Source organism: Rhipicephalus sanguineus, chromosome 1 (genome assembly GCF_013339695.2).
Source record: "Rhipicephalus sanguineus isolate Rsan-2018 chromosome 1, BIME_Rsan_1.4, whole genome shotgun sequence".
Classification (NCBI taxonomy): Eukaryota; Metazoa; Arthropoda; class Arachnida; order Ixodida; family Ixodidae; genus Rhipicephalus; species Rhipicephalus sanguineus.
In genome coordinates, this window is record NC_051176.1 from 13,126,229 (window position 1) to 13,145,006 (window position 18,778).

At 48.7% G+C, this 18,778-nt stretch overlaps 1 protein-coding gene across 1 annotated transcript; it reads right to left on the minus strand.

The window, feature by feature from the left end:
- Positions 1-5,782: 5,782 nt before the first annotated feature.
- On the minus strand, positions 5,783-17,016 carry LOC119379630 (uncharacterized). The gene is made up of 3 exons (XM_037648935.1): positions 16,151-17,016; positions 5,860-5,983; positions 5,783-5,791 (listed from the first exon to the last, which is right to left on the minus strand). Exons 1-3 carry the CDS (start codon positions 17,014-17,016, stop codon positions 5,783-5,785), a joined length of 999 nt encoding a protein of 332 aa, XP_037504863.1.
- Positions 17,017-18,778: the final 1,762 nt, after the last annotated feature.

The window sequence follows — 18,778 nt, forward strand, 5'->3', positions numbered from 1 at the left end:
CGAGAACGTGGCACTTTTCACAAAAGAAATGACCAGACTGTTCCGCAACGCAGACCCTGCCATGTCCGAAGTGAAGAAAGTTCGATTCCTCGTGGGAGGAGTAAAGCAGGAGTTCTTTGCTGGACCTATGAGGAACCCAACCAACACTGTCCAGTCTTTTTTCTCGGAGGCAACGACAGTTGAGAAGACGATGGAAACGTGCACCCGGCAATTCCATTGCCGCTCAACGCCAGGCTACCGGGCCATTCAATCACTTTGCTCTTACGACCTGCGCGAGACCATAAAGGCCGTTGTGCACGAAGAGCTGCGTCAAATGTTCCCGTCGTAGCAGCCTCAATTGGTCTGAATAGAAAATATAATTTGAAAAGAACTTGCGCCATCGCTGGCTACCCCTGAACCACCGCAGCATCAGTCACAAGCCATGAGCTACGCTACTGCAGCCCAACGCAAAGCTAGCCCTCCGCGCCTACGCGGGATGCCACGAAGTCGCAGTACCGTGACCGGACGCCGCTGCCACCACCGACGCGATACCACCCGCCTGTCGGCCAACGCTACGCTCAGAGGGAGACAGACGTTTGGCGCGCCCCTGATCACCCACCCTCTGCTACCACTGCGGTGAAGCCGACTACACCGACCATCGCGGCCAGTACCGACAGATGATGGGGATACGCGGTTTCGCCGTTCACGCGCCGTGTCCATCACGCGGTGAGCGACCACGGGACATCGCCGGCTACCTCGCACGCGCGCAGTGGACAACCCGACGACGTTCCCAATCGCCGTCGCCCGGCCGCTACATATCACCGCAATTCGCGCAGTACAGCGGACCTACGCCCTTATCCGGAAAATCAGGGCAGCAACCAATAGAAGTACGGTTGCTGTACGACGAAATGCCGCAGAACCTCCGTCGCCGCCGACGACGCCGCGACGAAATCTGAACAACACGTCGCAAGCCGAACGGAGCCCTGACGGCGAAATTTGATGGCCGGAAGAAGACCTGACGACACCACGTAGAAGTAACGGAAGAAACCAACGTAGCCATGAACCACCGTCACGACCTAACCGGAACGCAAAATGACGAACTAGCGACCCCGATGCTCTCATCGACGGCCACAACGTCACTGCATTGGTCGACACCGGAGCCGACGACTTCGTCGTTAGTGGCCCATTCGCCGCCAAGCTGAAGAAAGTCAAGACCGCTTGGGAAGGACCCGGAATCCGGACAGCTAGAAGCCACCTAATAACGCCGACTGGAGACTGCACCACGAAAGTCACCACTGACGGCCAGACCTATACGGCGAGCACTGTTGTCCTACAGCATTGCTTTAGGGGTGTCATACTTGGCATCGACTTCTTAAACCATCACGGCGCCATCAACGACTTAAGAAACAGGTAGATAACTCTATCGTCGCACAAGGGGACACCGCGAGATACGAACCCATGTCACCGTGCCTTGAACAAGCTCAAGGATCAAGTCACCATTCCGCCTCGCTCAGGCGTCATAAATCCCCTCGGCACCGAAACATCTGAAGGCATCGAAGGTGTCATGGAGAGCGATCAGCGTTTGGTGCTAGAACTTGACATTAGTTTCGCAAGAGGAATTGCTCGGTTCCATGAAGAAAAAAGAAGCGTGATGCTAACGAACTTCAGCCAGGAATACAGACACCTGAGCAGAGGCACGACGTTTCTATATATCGAAGAAACCGTGGCCGTCAGCTGTGCGTTTGCCTTTTCAGATTCCGAGGAAGTTACAACGACGACCCCAATATGCCAACCGTCCTTCGACGTCAACCCAAATCTTGCCGCTCGCCAACAGCAATAGCTCCGATGCCTTCTCCAGGAATGCAAGAACTGTTTCTTGTCATCGTCAAGGGTTCGACAAACGCCCCTTGCATGCACCGTATCATAAAGGAAGAAAATGCTCGACGACACCGTCATAGTCCCTACCTGGTTTTGACGCGAGAATGAGAAGCTATAAAGCGACAAGTCGACGAAATGCTGCAGGATGACATGATACGGTCTTCGAAGAGTCCATCACCTGTAGTCTTAGTGAAGAAGAAGGTTGGCACTCTGCGTTTCTGTGTCGATTAGCGTCGCCTGAACATCACAAAGAAGGACGTATACCCGCTTCCGCGGATAGATGAAGCCTTGGATCTACTCCCTAAGCAAAGTACTTTCCTTTTATGGATCTCAAGACAGGCTACTGCCAAATGACGACAACGAGAAAGCACACGAGAAGACTGCGTTTTTGACACCGGACGGCCGCTTTGAATTCAAGGTCATGCCATTTGGTCTTTCCTCTGCGCCTGCGACGTTCCAGCGCGTTATCGACAGAGTGCTGGCTGGATTGCAGTGGCAGACTTGCCTTGCCAACACGGATAACGTTGTCTTCACGCCCGGCTTTGACGAACACCCCCGACGCCTTGGAACAGTACTTCAAGCAATCAGGTCATCTGGCCTATCACTTAAACCGGAGAAGCGCCGATTCGCGTACGAACTTCCTAGGACACATCATCAGCAACTTCGGAGTCCACGCCAACCCGCAGAAGACAGCCGCCATCGGTACATTCTCACCACCTGGCGACACGAAGGCCGTGCGTCAATTTTTCGGCATGTGTGTCTATTGTAGGCGGTTTGTCAAGTCAAGAAGTTTGCCCGCATTGAGCCACTAATAAACTGACCAAGACCGACACCGAATTTAAGTTGTAAACGCCGCAGGAAGAAGCATTCCGCGAACTGAAACGACAGTTGCAGTCGCCACCAATTCGTGTACACTTCGACGAAAGAGTGGATACAGAAATACACATCGATTTAAGCTGTGTAGGACTTAATAATAATAATAATATCTGGGGTTTAACCTCCCACAACCACGATATGATTATGAGAGACGCCATAGTGGAGGGCTCCGGAAATTTCGACCACATGGGGTTCTTTAACGCGCACCTAAATCTAAGTACACGGGCCTCAAACATTTTCGCCTCCATCGAAAATGCAGCCGCCACGGCCGGGATTCGATCCCGCGACCTTCGTGTTGGCAGTCGAGCGCCATAACCACTAGACCGCCGTGGCGGGGCGCTGTGTAGGACTTGAAGCCGTATTTGTACAACGGACGGAAGGTCGAGAAAGAGTAATCACTTACGCTAGCGGGTCGCAGTCAAAGGCCGCATGAAATTATCCTACGGCAGTAGAGTGCCTTGCCATGATTTGGGCTACATAAGAGTCTCGCCCCTACCTACATGTAGAAATCCATGTTTTCGAATAAATCCTAAAACATCGATAAACTCTCGGCGGTAAAATTTGTGACAAATCGGATTGGTCCGATAAGCTCTGATTTTCAAAGTGCATTTTCAAAGCGGACAATCATCAATCGAAAGGAGCGCACCTCGATCAGCGGCAGGAACCTCGTAAAGTATGCTTGCGTCTGTTACAACATGCTTTAAGGCTGTAAGGTTGTGTATATATATATATATATATATATATATATATATATATATATATATATATATATATATATATATATATATATATATAGGTATAATACAACGGAGGCGTTGTCAACAGTGATATAAATAAAATATTTAATTCCCAACAGTTTCGGGAGGGGTCCTCCCTTCTTCGGGGGATGAGTTTTAACTTTCGCTTACGACACTTACAACAGTGCAAGAAACGACGCACATCTCGCCGTTCAAGCTGGTTTACGGAAGGAGCCCGGCAACGACACTCGAAGCCATGCGGCCAACTTCCACCGATGAAGACAATCTCGACGTGGCCGCTTATTTGCAGCTCGTTCGCTTGCGTATCAAGAGCCAGAAGAGGATCGACACCCGTCGCTGCAATTTCCGACGACGCCAAATGGAATATCAACCCGGCGACCGTTTGCGGGTTTGGACGCCAATACCGGACTTAGCGACAAACTTTTTCGATGATACTTCGGACCGTACAGAGTACTTCGAGGTCTCGGCGCACTCGACTACGAAGTTGTCCCCGTAGACATGACGAACTCTCCGCGGCGCCGGGCAAGTCCCGAGGTCATGCATGTCGAGTGCCTTAAGCCGTTCTCTGTGTGTTAAGGAACTTCAGGACTCAAGTTTTTGCTTGCTTTATCATTGTTCCTTCGTATTGCATGCATTTTTTTTAACTTTCATGCTCTGTTTTCAGCATTGCGACGATGTTTTTTTCAGAGGAGGGCATTGTCACGCAGATTTATTGCTTTATTTTTATGTAATCAGATTCAGCCACAAACTCATGTTTGGGAAGCATCGCGATTGTTCGAGATCATTCTGTTAAGATTGCACGCAGGACCTGAATAGTCATGTTTATTCGCGAGCTTACGCGAGCACCTGCGATAATGTTTGAAGGTTCGATGACTTCTTTATAAAATACGACGCGTTCGGCCCATGATTAGATTACTGATGACAGTGCGTGCCATTATGAGTGTAGAGCACGTAATGCTTGTACTGTCGGCCGCAATAGTTTGTGTGATCTGCAGCGCTTCGCGGGGGACGGAAGACTGCACTACTGTTCCACCTGACGTCACACAGCATGGTGTCGAGGCTTCCGCCGTGGCCTCCGCAATAGGCGCTTTGCCGGAGCTAATTGAGCAGTCCACGCTTCCGCACCTGACGCGCTTTGCGCATGCGTGCACTGTTAAAAAATGGTCGTAATGTTACGATAAACACCAGGTTAACTCTTGATGCCAGGATGTCCCCATTACGGCACAAGACTCTACTGAAGCCGTAGTTACAAACATTACCGATGCTGTAGCTCAAGCATCTACTTTTCAAGCCGCAGTGTTTCTTAACATTACGATTACTGTACCACAAGCAAATACCCCTGAAGCCGTACTTATTCATCAACATTAGGGACGCCGTACCACAACGAACTGCTATTGAAGCCGTAGTTACGTACAAACACTACCAATGCCGTAGCTCAATGATCTACATTTGAAGCCGTAGTGTTTCTTGACACTACGATTACTTTACCAAAAGCAAGTATCTCTGAAGCCGTACGTATTCATCAAGATTCGCGACGCCGTATCACATCAAACTACTATTTAAGCCGTCACACTTCAGAACATTGCCAATACCGTATCGCAAGCAAAATCGTTCAAATCCGTTGTTATGTACTAATCTTGTCGATGTCGTACGATGGGTAAATGGTTATATAAACGCAGCGTGCAAATTCTGAGTTGGTACCGTACCTAGCACATGCAGGATCTAGCATGTGAACCATGGTGCAGTTGTATGGAAACTAATGAATTCGTTTTGTTGCTGTGTGGTAACAGCAGCTTTTAATGAGTATTCAAAGTACCATCAAGTGATGCAACCTAAATAGATGGGAGGGACGGCACCACATACACCAGTGACTGAAATGGATGCTCTTTTGTCTCATGCAGCACTCATTTATATCAGTATATAAGCCTCTGTGCCCTTGTGCGAACTAGTGTTGTATTCCTTTGTTATTTGGTTTAATTAAAGCAGAACTCATAGAGCAGAGAGCTCATACAAAGAAAATCTTAGTTATAGTATTAATTATTAAGGCATCTCATAAAATTAGCTTTCTCATGTTTCTTTCAAACACCTTCAAATGTTTAACATGTAGTAACCATTGATATTTTATTAATATTGCATGAATATTCAGGATAGTGTTCCCAAAGAAAAAAAACACAGAAAGGTCACTTGTAAGTTGAATGATATTTCAATACGAATACATTGTTCAGCCGTGGATTGCACATAGTTTGTGGAAGAACAAACAAACTCAAGTTGAACCCACTGTTCCTTGGCCATCAGAGGAGCTGAAAGTGAAAAGCAAAAAGTGTAAGTCATTACCTGAAGTCAGCCAAACAACGAAATGTAGACTCACAGAGCTCCATTTTTGCTTAAAAATGGCAATTTCGAAGCAGGCCGCCAGAACCTTCGATCGGGCTCCTCGGTGTCGCTTGGGTTCTTGTCTACTGCCATCGTCTTGGCGTATGCCACCAAGGTACCTGGAATAAACGTGAGGCAGCCATGTGACAGATGTGCTAAAAACAGCAATGTAAAAAACAATCACTGTCACACGTAACTTGAAACCCAAGGTTTATATCACATAATAGGGGTTCTCACATAGGAGTCCCGATAAAACAGTGTCAAAGCTACTGCGTATGTCCGAGACCCAAAAAGCGTGTGGGTGGTGGTTGGGCATGTTATTGGTCAAATTTAGCGGGATCCCTAATGCCTGCCTATAAAGCTTTGCATCAACCGAACATGGCGGCACCCATAGAAGCAACGGCTTTCAACCAAGAGTACTTTAACCCGAATTGCCCACAACTGATAACGCTCTCGATAAATACATGCTGGACAACTTTTGGAGCCCTTATCTGAAAACTCCCTAATGCGAGTCCCCGGCGCCACGAAACCATTCTTTGTTTTGCGAAATAAAATTTTGCCTTAGTAAAAACATTCTGAAAACAGTAAAAACCGGCTGACCTGCTTTGGCCCTGCGGGTTGCCACCGGACACGTGGCGTGCCCCTTCACCTTGCATTGTGACTGGCAATCACCTCTTCATCTGAGGCAATCAGCCCCACACCGGCGCTGCCATTGCTTACCGCTTCGACTGCTCATCGCTTCAAGCACCCTCAGTTCAGCCCCGCCGTAAAAAGGATTGCTCACGCCGACCGAGTGGGGATTTGCAGCCAAAGCCTCAAGCTAATAACGTGCTGTTTTCTAGCAACTTGCTTGCCCTTGCTGGGCTTCTAACTGGCTGCATATCCCCCAATTCACACTGTCTATGTATGACTAAGCATAGGTATTGATTTGTGCACTTACCGCGCCCGCATCGGCTGTTTCACTCAGCCGAGAAAAAATACGGAATCATGTAATCTTTTGTGGCTCCGTTCGTGTTCATTAAGTCGCCGTCCCTTGCTGGGTGGACGCCTAGTGCTTGTGTTTTTTTCGCTTGCTCATTTGCTCATTTGTGCTGGTGACGTTGAGCTAAATCCAGGTCCTGACAAGGTTGACCAAGTGGTGGCACTGGTAAAGGAATTCACTGCTTCAAATGAGCGTTTCCAAAAGGAAGTGACGAACAAGCTAAAAGACATTCACACTACTGTAACAGACCTCAAAAGGCGGCTCTCCAAAATCGAGGAGCGTCTTGAGAGCGTTGACACTTAAGCGAAAGCGTCAAGACTGTCGGCTCTGTTGTGCAAGAGTCTCAGGAGCAGTTGAAAACCATTGAGCAAAAACCGACCCATCAGGCCAACCTTGTTGTAGATGACCTGAACAATCGAATGAGGCGCAATAATCTCGTGTTAAAGGGTGTTCTTGAGCAAGCTGCTGAAAAATGGAGCGATACGGAAAAACTCATTATGAATTTGTCACGGAAAACTTGGGAATTCAACCAGGTGAAATTGAGCGAGCCCATCGGGTCGGGCAACGCAAACCCGATCGCACTCGACCTGTTGTTGTCAAATTCCTAAACTTCAAGGACAAAAGTAATATTCTGAAAAATGCGTTCAAGCTGAAAGACCTGGCAACCCCGCGATTGTGGATTGAGGAGGATTTTTCACCTCGTGTGCAACTAATTAGAAAAACGCTTCGTGATTTCGCGCGTGCGAAACGACAGAAAAATGAGAAGTATAAGTTGCAGTTTGACAAGCTTATAATGGGCAACGAAATTTTCACCGTCGATTCCTCGAGCAATAAAGTGGTCCCCATCCCGAGACAAGACGCTCCCGCGAATTATGATTGACGCCCCATTGCAACCGAAAATAAAAAGCTATCTATTATATAGCTAATTTTAGAAGTATTTTTCGAAAACAAGATCACCTTTGTGCGTTCGTCGAATCCTGCTCGGCAGACATCATAGTGGGAACTGAAACACTGCTGACGAGTGACCTGTGTAACCATGAATTGTCTTTTACTAAAAACTTTATCCTGTTTCGAAAGGACAGAACGGAAACACGAGGAGGTGGTGTTATGATTGCAGTAAAAAAAGAACTTCAAGCGCGTCTACTTGATACGGGTTCCTGTATTGAAATTTTGTGGGTGTTGGTCCAGCTTTCATGTGTAACTTGTGCCGTTGGGGTTTGTAACCGTCCGCCTGATTCAAAAGAAACCTTCGTGAATTCCCTAAACGAATCACTGAGCCTCATATATGACAGATTTCCTGTGATTCTCGCGGGCGACTTTAACTATCCTGCAATAAACTGGCGGACGGGCACAGCCGATAGCGGCGCAAGGAAAGCTGAATGTAAGGACTTTCTTGACGTGATTTCGTCCTACGGATAGTTTCTATGCCAACATGGGGGGATGCTATCTTGGATCTTGTGCTTACCACCGAGCCGTCAAACGTGTGTTAATGTGTTAGACTGCATCAGTGACCATAATGTCATCCATTGTGAATTCGAGCTAACGTGTAAAGAAAGCCTGCATGAAAAGAAAACAATTTATGATTACGCACGTGCAGATGTTGAAATGATCTGTAGCGAACTCTCGTCCTTTTGCGTAGAATTTTTCAACGGCATGCAGCATCGCGACAGCAATGAAAACTGGATGATCGTCTGTCACAAGCTAATCGAACTCAAAGAAAAATACATTCCAAAAATACAGATATCTGTCTACAGGGAGCGCTTGGTTTACCTCCCACGTGAAGCGATGCATTAACAAGAAGAAGCGCTTTTATTCAAGCGCTAGAACTTTACAATCTGATGATGCCTGGAAGGCTTATCGCGAACAATCGCAGTTACGCAAAACCGAAATTGAGGCAGCAAAAGACAAATTTTTCAACCCTGGTATCTCCAACATGTTAACTGACAACACAAAAAAATTCTGAAAAGTAATAAACCCCAAGCCGTCGTCTTCATGTTTCATATCGATAATGCAAGGCAACGAGTTCCTCCCGCCTTCTGAAGTCGCTAATGCGTTCAATTCCTTCTTTTGTTCTGTTTTTTCTTGTGAGCTTCCTATTACCGACAATATTCACCTCGGCTCCGTTACCTCCATCATGGATGACATCGTGATCACTGAAAAGGGAATCGAGGCTGCTATTGATCGTCTTTCTAGCAGCTCGGCTCCTGGTCCGGATGGTATTTGTCCTAAACTGCTAAAGTTAACTAAACCTGTTATTTCTCTCATTTTTGCATGCTTTTCCAACAATCTATTCAGTCAGGATGCGTTCCTGACGGATGGAAAGTTTCTAAAATAGTGCCAATCTTTAAATCCGGAGACCCGTCATCTGTCACCAACTACAGACCAATCTCACTGACCAGTATACCATGTAAATTACTAGAGCACATCATATCATCGGCAATTATGAAGTACCTAACAAAGCACAACCATCTTTTCAGCAACCAGCACGGCTTTCAACAGGGTCGCTCCTGCGAGTTATTCGAGCTGGTCTCTGACATTTACGAAGCTGTTATTGACTCATCGCAAATAGATGCCATATTTATCGACTTCGCCAAGGCGTTCGATAAGGTAGCTCATAACCGTTTATTACTTAAGATTCGCTCTTTTAATATACATAGTCAGGTTGTGAATTGGATAAGGAATTTCTTAACCAACAGGTACCAATTTGTAACTGCCAATGAATTTTCTTCCTCACGATCACTGGTCAAATCAGGGGTGCCTCTGGGCTCTGTGTTGGGGCCTATTTTATTCCTGTTATATACAAATGACATAAGCAATAACATTTCATCTACAGTTCGATTATTCGCAGACGACTGCGTAATTTATAGACGAATAACTACCACCTCTGATAGTGACGCTTTGCAATCTGACCTTGCGAAAATTGCAGATTGGTGTGAACAGTGGCAAATGGAGATAAGTACTTCGAAAACTAAGGCTGTAGCCTTCACTAGAGCGTCTAATCCCAAGCTCACTCAGTATTTGATAAGTGACACAGTCACTGCGCGTGCGCATACTATAAAATACTTGGGAGTTCATTTATCTTCTAACGTTTCATGGAGTGACCACATCGAAGCAATCTGTACCAGTGCATGCAAAACCCTTGGCTTTATCAGGCGTAACCTTTACTTCGCAAACAAGTCTACTGAATTATTGGCCTATGCGACGTTGGTTCGCCCAAAACTAGAATATGCATCTTTTATTTGGAACCCGCATCAGTCTTATCTCATCAACAAACTCGAAGCAATTCAAAATAAAGCAACCCGCTTCATTACCAAAGATTATTCACGAACATTAAGCATAACTAACCTAAAAAAAACCTCTGAATCTAAGCACCCTAGAAAATAGAAGAATCACAGCACTTCTATCTCATTCCCACAAACTTTATCACTCATCATCGTCGTTCCGCGTATGCCACATCACGGCCGCCCATCGTATCTTTCCGCGCCTGGATCACCCCTTTAAAGTACAACCAGTTTTTGCTCGAACAAACTTCTTAAGTAAATCCCCCCCCTTTCTCGCAATATATCACTGGAACAAGCTACCTGCCGACGTCGTTTCTTCTCAAAATCATGAAGAATTCATGAATAAACTGAAAAGTTATTTTAATGAAAGCTAATATTGTTCTTGTGCATATCTGTTTTGTTGTACTTATTGTCGTTGTTCTTTGTACACGGAATTTCAATGAACGGGAATTATTCTTTCTTTGCATACTTTTCTTGATTTGAACACTGCGAAAAATTTTCCTTCGGGTTGTTGTTGTCCTGTTCTTTTCTTTTTTTTTCTTTTTAGTAGTACTTTCTTTATTTTCACCGCGTAGCATCCCTGTTCTGTTAAGTAATATTATCTCTACATATTGTCACGTGGTCGTGACGTCGACAAAGACAGCAGTCAGCACGTCCGAGATGAAACAGTTTATTTGGCCGAACTTGTGGCCGGGAAAATGAAAGTCAATCTACAGCAATACACTGATAGCGGCGGACAGAGCGTCGACCGATCAACTGACAAGCAGTCAAGCGCGTCGGCTTTGTGTGGCTGTACCGCCCGATTCGAGAATGTATCAGTCGTGGCAAAAGCAAGGGAAAAGACCGAAAGGCAAATCATAGAAGCGTATTTTATAAGGCAGTACAATGACAAATGCATAAGCATGCCGTCGATATCGCTTTCGGACAAAGAAATAGTGTTCTTAAGTGGCCATATTTAATTTTGGGGGTAACACTTTGGAAAGGTTTCCTACTGTTAATCTTTTTATGAGGGTTAGCTGCTGTGCACTCTTTTCGCATAATATGTTTCCCGTATGACGCTTTGTACAGTTTTTAGACGGTTTTAAATTGCGAATCTTGGTGTTTTGCCTCATTGGTGTGCTTCATCATTGGTGCTATTTTGTAGATGGCTTTGAATCATATGAGCAGTGTTGTTTTATAGTTTTAGTCATTTACCATGGCCTTTTCAATTTTCACTGTGGCTTTTCTTATGTTGTCCGCGCCATCTTAGAGTTGTCAAAAGATAAAATAATAAAGAGATAAAAGTAGAGGTGTACACCCTGTGATTATATGACAACAAAAAAACGTGGAGCTCGGTAAAAAATGAGGTGCTTTTTCACAGCTCTGTCCACGGTGCAGTGTTGTAAATGAATCTTGGTGTTGTGCGAATTGTGATGGCGCAGCGTGGCATCCCTATATCCCTATATATTGTCTTCGTGAACTGAGAATAAACAGTTGGTAGTCTGCGCTCTTTCCTGTCTCCCTCCTTCATTCCTGCTGGTTGCGCAGCAAGTCGAGTTTACAATTTATACAGGCGCTATCGAACTTTCCAGCGATATCGCTGTTGGCGGCGTTATCTGTCGACAAAGCTGGAACATTCTCGTGCGGCGCGCAATCTTAACGGATTGTTCCAAAACAATCGCGAAGCTTCCTACACATCACGGCAAGGCCTGCGCAGCGCGTTGCCCACAGTCTTTGTGGGTGAAGCTTCAACTCATGAAATAAGGCTCGCGGCAATGCCCCCCTCTGAAAAAGCACCGTCCCGATGCTTAAAAACAGAACATCAATACATGCAATACTAAAGAAAACTAATAAAGAAAGCAAAAATTAGAGTCCTCAGGTGCGTTAACGAGCATAGTACGGTTTAAGGCGCACCACATGCACGACCTCGGGTCGAGCTCGGCGCCTCTGAGAGTTCGTGATGCCGTCGGGGACAACCTCGTAGTCGAGGGCGCCGAGACGTCGAAGTACCCTGTACGGTCCGAAGTATCGTCGAAGAAGCTTCTCGCTCAGTCCGCGTCGTCGTATTGGCGTCCAGACCCAAACACGGTCGCAGGGCTGGTACTCGACGAAGCGTCGTCGAAGATTGTAGCGACGGCTGTCGGTGTGTTGCTGGGTCTTGATGCGCAGGCGGGCCAGCTGTCGAGCTTCTTCGGCACGTTGTAAGTAAGCGGCGGCGTCGACATTTTCTTCGTCGGTGACGTTGGGTAGCATGGCGTCGAGCGTCGTCGCCGGGCTCCTTCCGTAGACCAACTTGTACGGCGTCATCTGCGTCGTTTCTTGGACGGCCGTGTTGTAAGCGAAGGTCACGTACGGAAGGACGGCGTCCCATGTCTTGTGCTCAACGTCGACGTGCATGGCAAGCATGTCGGCGATGGTCTTATTTAGACGCTCGGTGAGGCCATTGGTCTGCGGGTGGTAGGCGGTGGTGCGGCGGTGGCTTGTATCGCTGTACTTGAAGATCGCCTGAGTTAGGTCCGCATTAAAGGTGGTACCTCTGTGTGATAAGGACCTCTGGGGCGCCATGACGCAAGACGATGTTCTCCACGAAGAACTCAAGCCGCCGGAGATGCTCGTCGAAGGTCGAGGAAAACACGACGACGTCGTCCAAATAAACAAGGCACGTCTGCCACTTCAATCCGGCCAGTACAGGGTCCATGACGCGCTGGAACGTCGCAGGTGCCGAGCAAAGACCGAAAGGCATGACCTTGAACTCAAAGAGGCCATCGGGTGTTATAAAAGCAGTCTTTTCTCGGTCTCTCTCGTCTACTTCGATCTGCCAATAGCCGGTCTTCAGGTCCATCGTTGAAAAGTACGTCGCGTTGTGAAGTCGATCCAGGGTGTCGTCTATCCGTGGGAGGGGGTACACGTCCTTCTTCGTGATTTTGTTCAGGCGCTGTTGCGGAACGTCGGCCTTGTAATCGTAGCGCCGCCAGAAAGACGGATCCATGAGACTGCAACGAAATGCCTTTAATGGCGACAATCGAACACAAAAAAGTACATGATGATAGTGGTGCACGGACTTCTTGGCGCTAGCTGCGGAGACAGCAGCCCACTATCAATTCCTCTTCTTTGTCGTCTGCTGATCTCCGACATCCTCCGGGGCCTCAAATGTGGTATCATCCAGCTCTAGACTATGTAGCTTCTGCACTGGCCTCTTGACTACTTTGCCTCCCTGTAATCGCACTAAACAGGCGCGCACCACTCCGTCGTTTCCTGGGTACACTTCTTGAACCCGGGCTAGTGGCCAGAATAACTTGGGCGTGTTAGGAATGTCCACAATCACGATGTCGCCGACCTTTAAGTTTCTTGAGTGATGCGCGGGTGAGCGACGAGCAGATGGTAGCTGAAGCAAATACTCATGTTTCCATCGCTTCCAGAAGTCTTCCATCATTTTCTGTCGATGTTGGAAACGGCGCTGGTAGTCTTTGTCCCCGTGGCTTGCTCCTTGTTTTGACAATGTATTTCCTTCTGGTAACGTCGTCAGTTGCTGGACGACTAGGAAATGCGCTGGCGTGAGAGCTGCAGGTTCGCTGGCCTGATCACGACAATACGTTAGCGGCCGTGAATTGAGAACCGCTTCAACCTCAGTCAAGATGGTTGATAGTTCTTCTGCGCACAGACAGCTTCGGCCTAAAACTTTTCGTAGTGCCGTCTTCACAGTCCCAACCAATCGTTCCCACCAGCCTCCCCACCATGGGGCCGCTTCGACTATGAACTTCCACTGTATCCTTTGGTTTGCAATATAAGCCTGGAAGTCGTCTTTTCGAATAACTTTCCACATGTTTTGTAGCTCCCGAGACGTCCTCTTGAAGGTAAGGGCATTGTCGGAGTAAATGGTACTTGGCAGTCCCCTTCTTGCACTAAAACGCCGGAATGCCAACATGAAAGCAGTTGACGACATATCCGAGACCAGTTCCAAGTGCAAGGCTCTTGTCACTGCAAACGTGAAAAGAACGATGTACATCTTGGAATCGGAGCTCTCGGATGACTTCGCATACAATGGTCCGGCGAAATCAATTCCTGTAGTGTCGAAAGGTTTCGTCTTTTCGACGCGGCAAGCTGGAAGCGGCGGGTACGGCGGCACGGTGGGTCTCGTGCGAAGACGCACGCATATCATGCATCGGTTGATTGCTTTCTTTGCCGCTTGTCGCGCTCTCGGTATCCAGAAGCGTTCGTGTACGTTGTGTACTGTCGCCGTTACACCTCCGTGCATGACTCGCCGATGGGCATTGTTAAATACCAGCTCGGTGAAACGGTGTCGACTTGGAAGCAGGAATGGATGCTTCACGTCCCAGCTGTCTCTGAGATTTTCTAGTCTTCCGCGGACACGTAGAAGCCCGCTTTCGTCGATAAATGGGTGTAGTTGTGCTACCCATGAGTTACTGGGTGAACCTTGTTTTTCTTCTAGCCACCTCCGCTCGTCGGGAAACGCTTCAGTTTGAACTTGGCGGATCCAATATCTCTCGGCTGCCAAGATTTCTTCAGCAGATATGGCTCCATCTTCCTTAGTCTTGAACCTAACCTTGGACACAAAACGCTGCACCCATGCTGTGATCCGAAGGAGCTTGGTGGTGAGTGATTCCTCTCGAATGACCTCCCTCTGTGGCATGTAGTACTCAGGGCCATCCATTGATTCGTTGTCAAGTACAACTTCAGCGTGGCCGGAAACAATGTACTGACGAATCGCTGTATCATATCTCTCCAGCAATCCTTCTGACTTCGAGATACGTTTAACCAGATTTCGTAGTCGGGTAAGTGCGACGCTGTAGTTGTCTTGTAGCATCTCGATATCCGGGTGTTTACGTGGCACGGCTACTTGGTACCTTTTTCCTATCTTTGTCATCTTACTCTCGAAAACAGACAAGGTGTCTGAGCAGCCGTGAGTTGCTTCCGTTGGTGCAATTCCCATGCCATCTAACGTCCAAAATGACTCCAGTATGTTTTGCTCCAATCCTTTAGTTTCTTCAGCTTGCACTCGCAGGACGCAGATCATCACCTCGGATGTTCCGCTTATGAAGCTCGTTTTTGTGACAGGACATTGGAGCGTCCATCCTAGAGTGGTCTTGACCGCTACCAATCCTTGTACTTCCGTGCTGCGTATGATGTCACCGCGCACGATCTTCCACAGTTGATCAGATCCTATGAGCAGGCTAATGCCTTTTTCGCCACACTCTCTAGGCACAGTTTGCTGGTCTGCCAGCCGATAATTTTGCTCTCGCAATTTGGCTGCGAAGGAGCATTCCATAGCCGTGGCAGGGATGTCGTGGCAAATTACTGGCATGGCGATGGCTTCGATGACGTGCTCGTTGTAATCAAACTGGCTACGTAGGCGAACCTCGACGACATTGCACTTTCTCACACGAGAAGGAGCGTCTGATGCAAACGTGTTCACCGCAAGGCAAGTCTCTCTAAGGATTTTTAGACCCAACCGTGTCACCAAGTCTTCCTTAATGAACGTGCGTTGACTGCCTCCATCGAAGATGCCTCTGACGTAAGACGTCTCGTTAAAACCGACAATCCAAGAACGGAAGGTCTGTAAGTTGACGGCTTCGTCAAGTTGACAGCTTGTAACGGCAGTCGACAGCGGTGACTCTTCTTTTATTGGCTTAGTAGCAGCAGAGACCACGTTGGGTGACTTTTCGCCTCTTGTCGCACGATAAACTGGGTCGCACATCGTTGTAGCATGCCTGCCTCTGCATGTCACGCACACCACCCTCCGCCGGCACTCGTTTGCGCGGTGGCCCTTCATAGTACATCGATAGCACCGCATAAATTTAGCCAGCCGGTTCTTTTTCTCTGAGATGGTCAAGGTAGCGCTGCATGCCTCGGTTTCATGCCTCTCAGACTTGCAAAAGAAACATTCGTTCCGTACTTGCTTTGATTCTTCGGATGCATGTAGGACCGATGATGACGGCACATGCTTTCTGTTGTTCCCGCTGCCCTTGGTAGAGGACGTAGATGGAGCACATTGCTCTCTCGTTTCGAGCTCTATCTGTGTATACCGCAAGAGCTGCTCAAGGTTTTCGCAGGACGTTGTCGTTGCCTCTCCTGAAGCAGCGCGTCCCGTGCCTTGTGCTTCATCCTGGAGACGTCTATGGCGGTAGAACGCCACGATGATTTCTTGTGGCAAGGATTGAAGCATAACGTAGTAGAGCATCGCCGAAGAACTGCTAGTTGGGACGTCTAGGACGTTGAGGCAGCGGACATTAAGCTGGACTGCGTCGTAAAGCATTCGCAACTCCCTTGTATCCGATGGAGAGGTCACGGGCTGCAGTTCACGAAGCGCTCTGAAGTGCTGCTGTACGATCCTGCTCTTGTCCCCGAACCTCTGCTTCAGCAGCTGGATAGCACTTTCATAACACGCTTCCGTGGTTGGTAGTCCGGCAATTGCAGCTGCTGCTTCACCTACCAAATAGTTGTGTAGGTAATGAAATTTATCCGTCGTGCTCAGAGTTGGATTCGTGTGGACGGCTCCGTTGAATCTCTCCAAAAACGACGTCCATTGACACAAGTCCCCATGAAACGGCTTGATAGTTAGCGTTGGAAGACGAGGTCCGAAGCTCTGGGATGCAGCTGGCGTTGGGGCAGGCGGCGTGTTGAGCGTCGTCGAAGAAGAAGTCTGTCGCGTGTTACCGAGGCTGAGATCTTCAAGCCGGCACCGTAGGCGCGTCAGAGTCTCGAGTGCCTGGTCGTCATAATTCGCCGCAGACTCGTACTCTCTCTCAAGTTCCTCTACCGGAATCACTTCGTCGAGCTCGGCATTGATCTTCCGAAGCTCGTCACGGCTTGCGATAAGCTTGTCGATAACCTTGCTTAGCGCTGTTCGGTCGTTGCAGTCACTCTCCAACAACGTCGTCGCCTCATTCATTACTTTCGTTGACTGGGTTCGCCTAGCAGCACGTTTCGCTTTCAGGCGGTCCATGTCTGCTTAGGATCACGGCTTACGTGCTCGTAAGGTAGCCGGCTCCGCTCGTTACTTCCCTGGGTGCGGTTCCAATGAGGATCAGGTTGCTCCGGCTGCGGTTTCTAGTAGAAACTCATCGTCGCCGTCGCTCGTTGTCCACGTCGTTGGATCCGCTCGTTATCCCGGGTTTCGGCACCATATGTTGCGGAACGTCGGCCTTGTAATCGTAGCGCCGCCAGAAAGACGGATCCATGAGACTGCAACGAAATGCCTTTAATGGCGACAATCGAACACAAAAAAGTACATGATGATAGTGGTGCACGGACTTCTTGGCGCTAGCTGCGGAGACAGCAGCCCACTATCAATTCCTCTTCTTTGTCGTCTGCTGATCTCCGACAGGCGCCGATAATAAACGCAGAAGCGCAGTGTCCCGTCCTTCTTCCTCAGTAACACCACGGGTGACGCCCACGGACTCTTGGACGGCTGGATGATGTTGTGGCGTAGCATCTCGTCGACTTGTTTCTTTATCGCGTCACGCTCTCGAGTCGAAACTCTGTAGGTGCTCTGACGGAGTGGTCGAGAATTTTCTTCTGTTATAATGCGGTGCTTAGCAAGGGGCGTTTGTCGGACACGCGATGACGACGAGAAACAGTCCTTGTATTGCAGGAGCAGAGTTTTGAGCTGGTCTTTCTTGACCTTCGGAAGGCTCGGGTTGACGTCAAAATCCGGTTCGGGACCTCTATTCGTCGAAGCAGGTTCGGCAGCATCGAAGAGGGCGAAAACATCGCTGGCGGCTACACATTCGTCGATGTAGGCAACCGTCGTACCGAGTCCCGTCCAATAAACCGCTTAACAAATTGGTGGAGAGTGCTGTGCTGCCATTCGATGCCTCTGGAGCTTCGATCCCGTACCCTACCAGCTACCATGCCTCAAGACACCGCCCAGCAGACGCCTCCGCCTACACCGACCTCATGTCCCGGTGTCCCTCGTATCCGCGACCCCCCAGTATTCACTGGCGCAGAAGGGACCGACGTGGAGGACTGGCTCGCGATCTATGAACGCGTGAGTGTCCCCAATAAATGGGACGAGGCAGGAAAATTGACCAACTTGGTTTTCTACCTCGCGGGTGTGGCCGGCCTGTGGTACAACAACCACGCATCCGATTTTACGACGTGGTCCGACTTCAAGACCGCCATCATCAACGTGTTTGGCCGCCCTGCTGTTCGTAAGCTGCAGGCCGAACAGCGTTTGAGAGAGCGAGCTCAGCAGGCCGGCGAAACCTTTACCAGCTACATTGAAGACATCCTCGATTTGTGTAAGAAAGCCGACGCCACCATGTCGGAATCTGACAAGATGAGGCACATTATGAAAGGCATCGACGACGATGCCTTCACGATGCTGCTCGCCAAAAACCCCAGCACAGTCGCCGAGGTCATCACGCTCTGCCTGAGCTACGAGGAGCTGCGCCGGCAGCGGTCGATGACCCGTCGCTCTCCATCCCGCGACACCGAGCTCGCTGGCTTGTCGACCATATCCGACCACTCCGCCTTGCTGGCAGAGGTGAAGTCATTCGTGCGCGAGGAAATTGCGCGCCAGTTCTCTCTGCTGGACTTTGCTCAACCTCGGTACGTTCAACAGCCGTCAAACACTCTTCTCCCTCCCCTCCGTCGAGCGATTGAGCAGGAAATCGCGGAGGTCATGCTTGAGTACCACCAGCACCATCCGG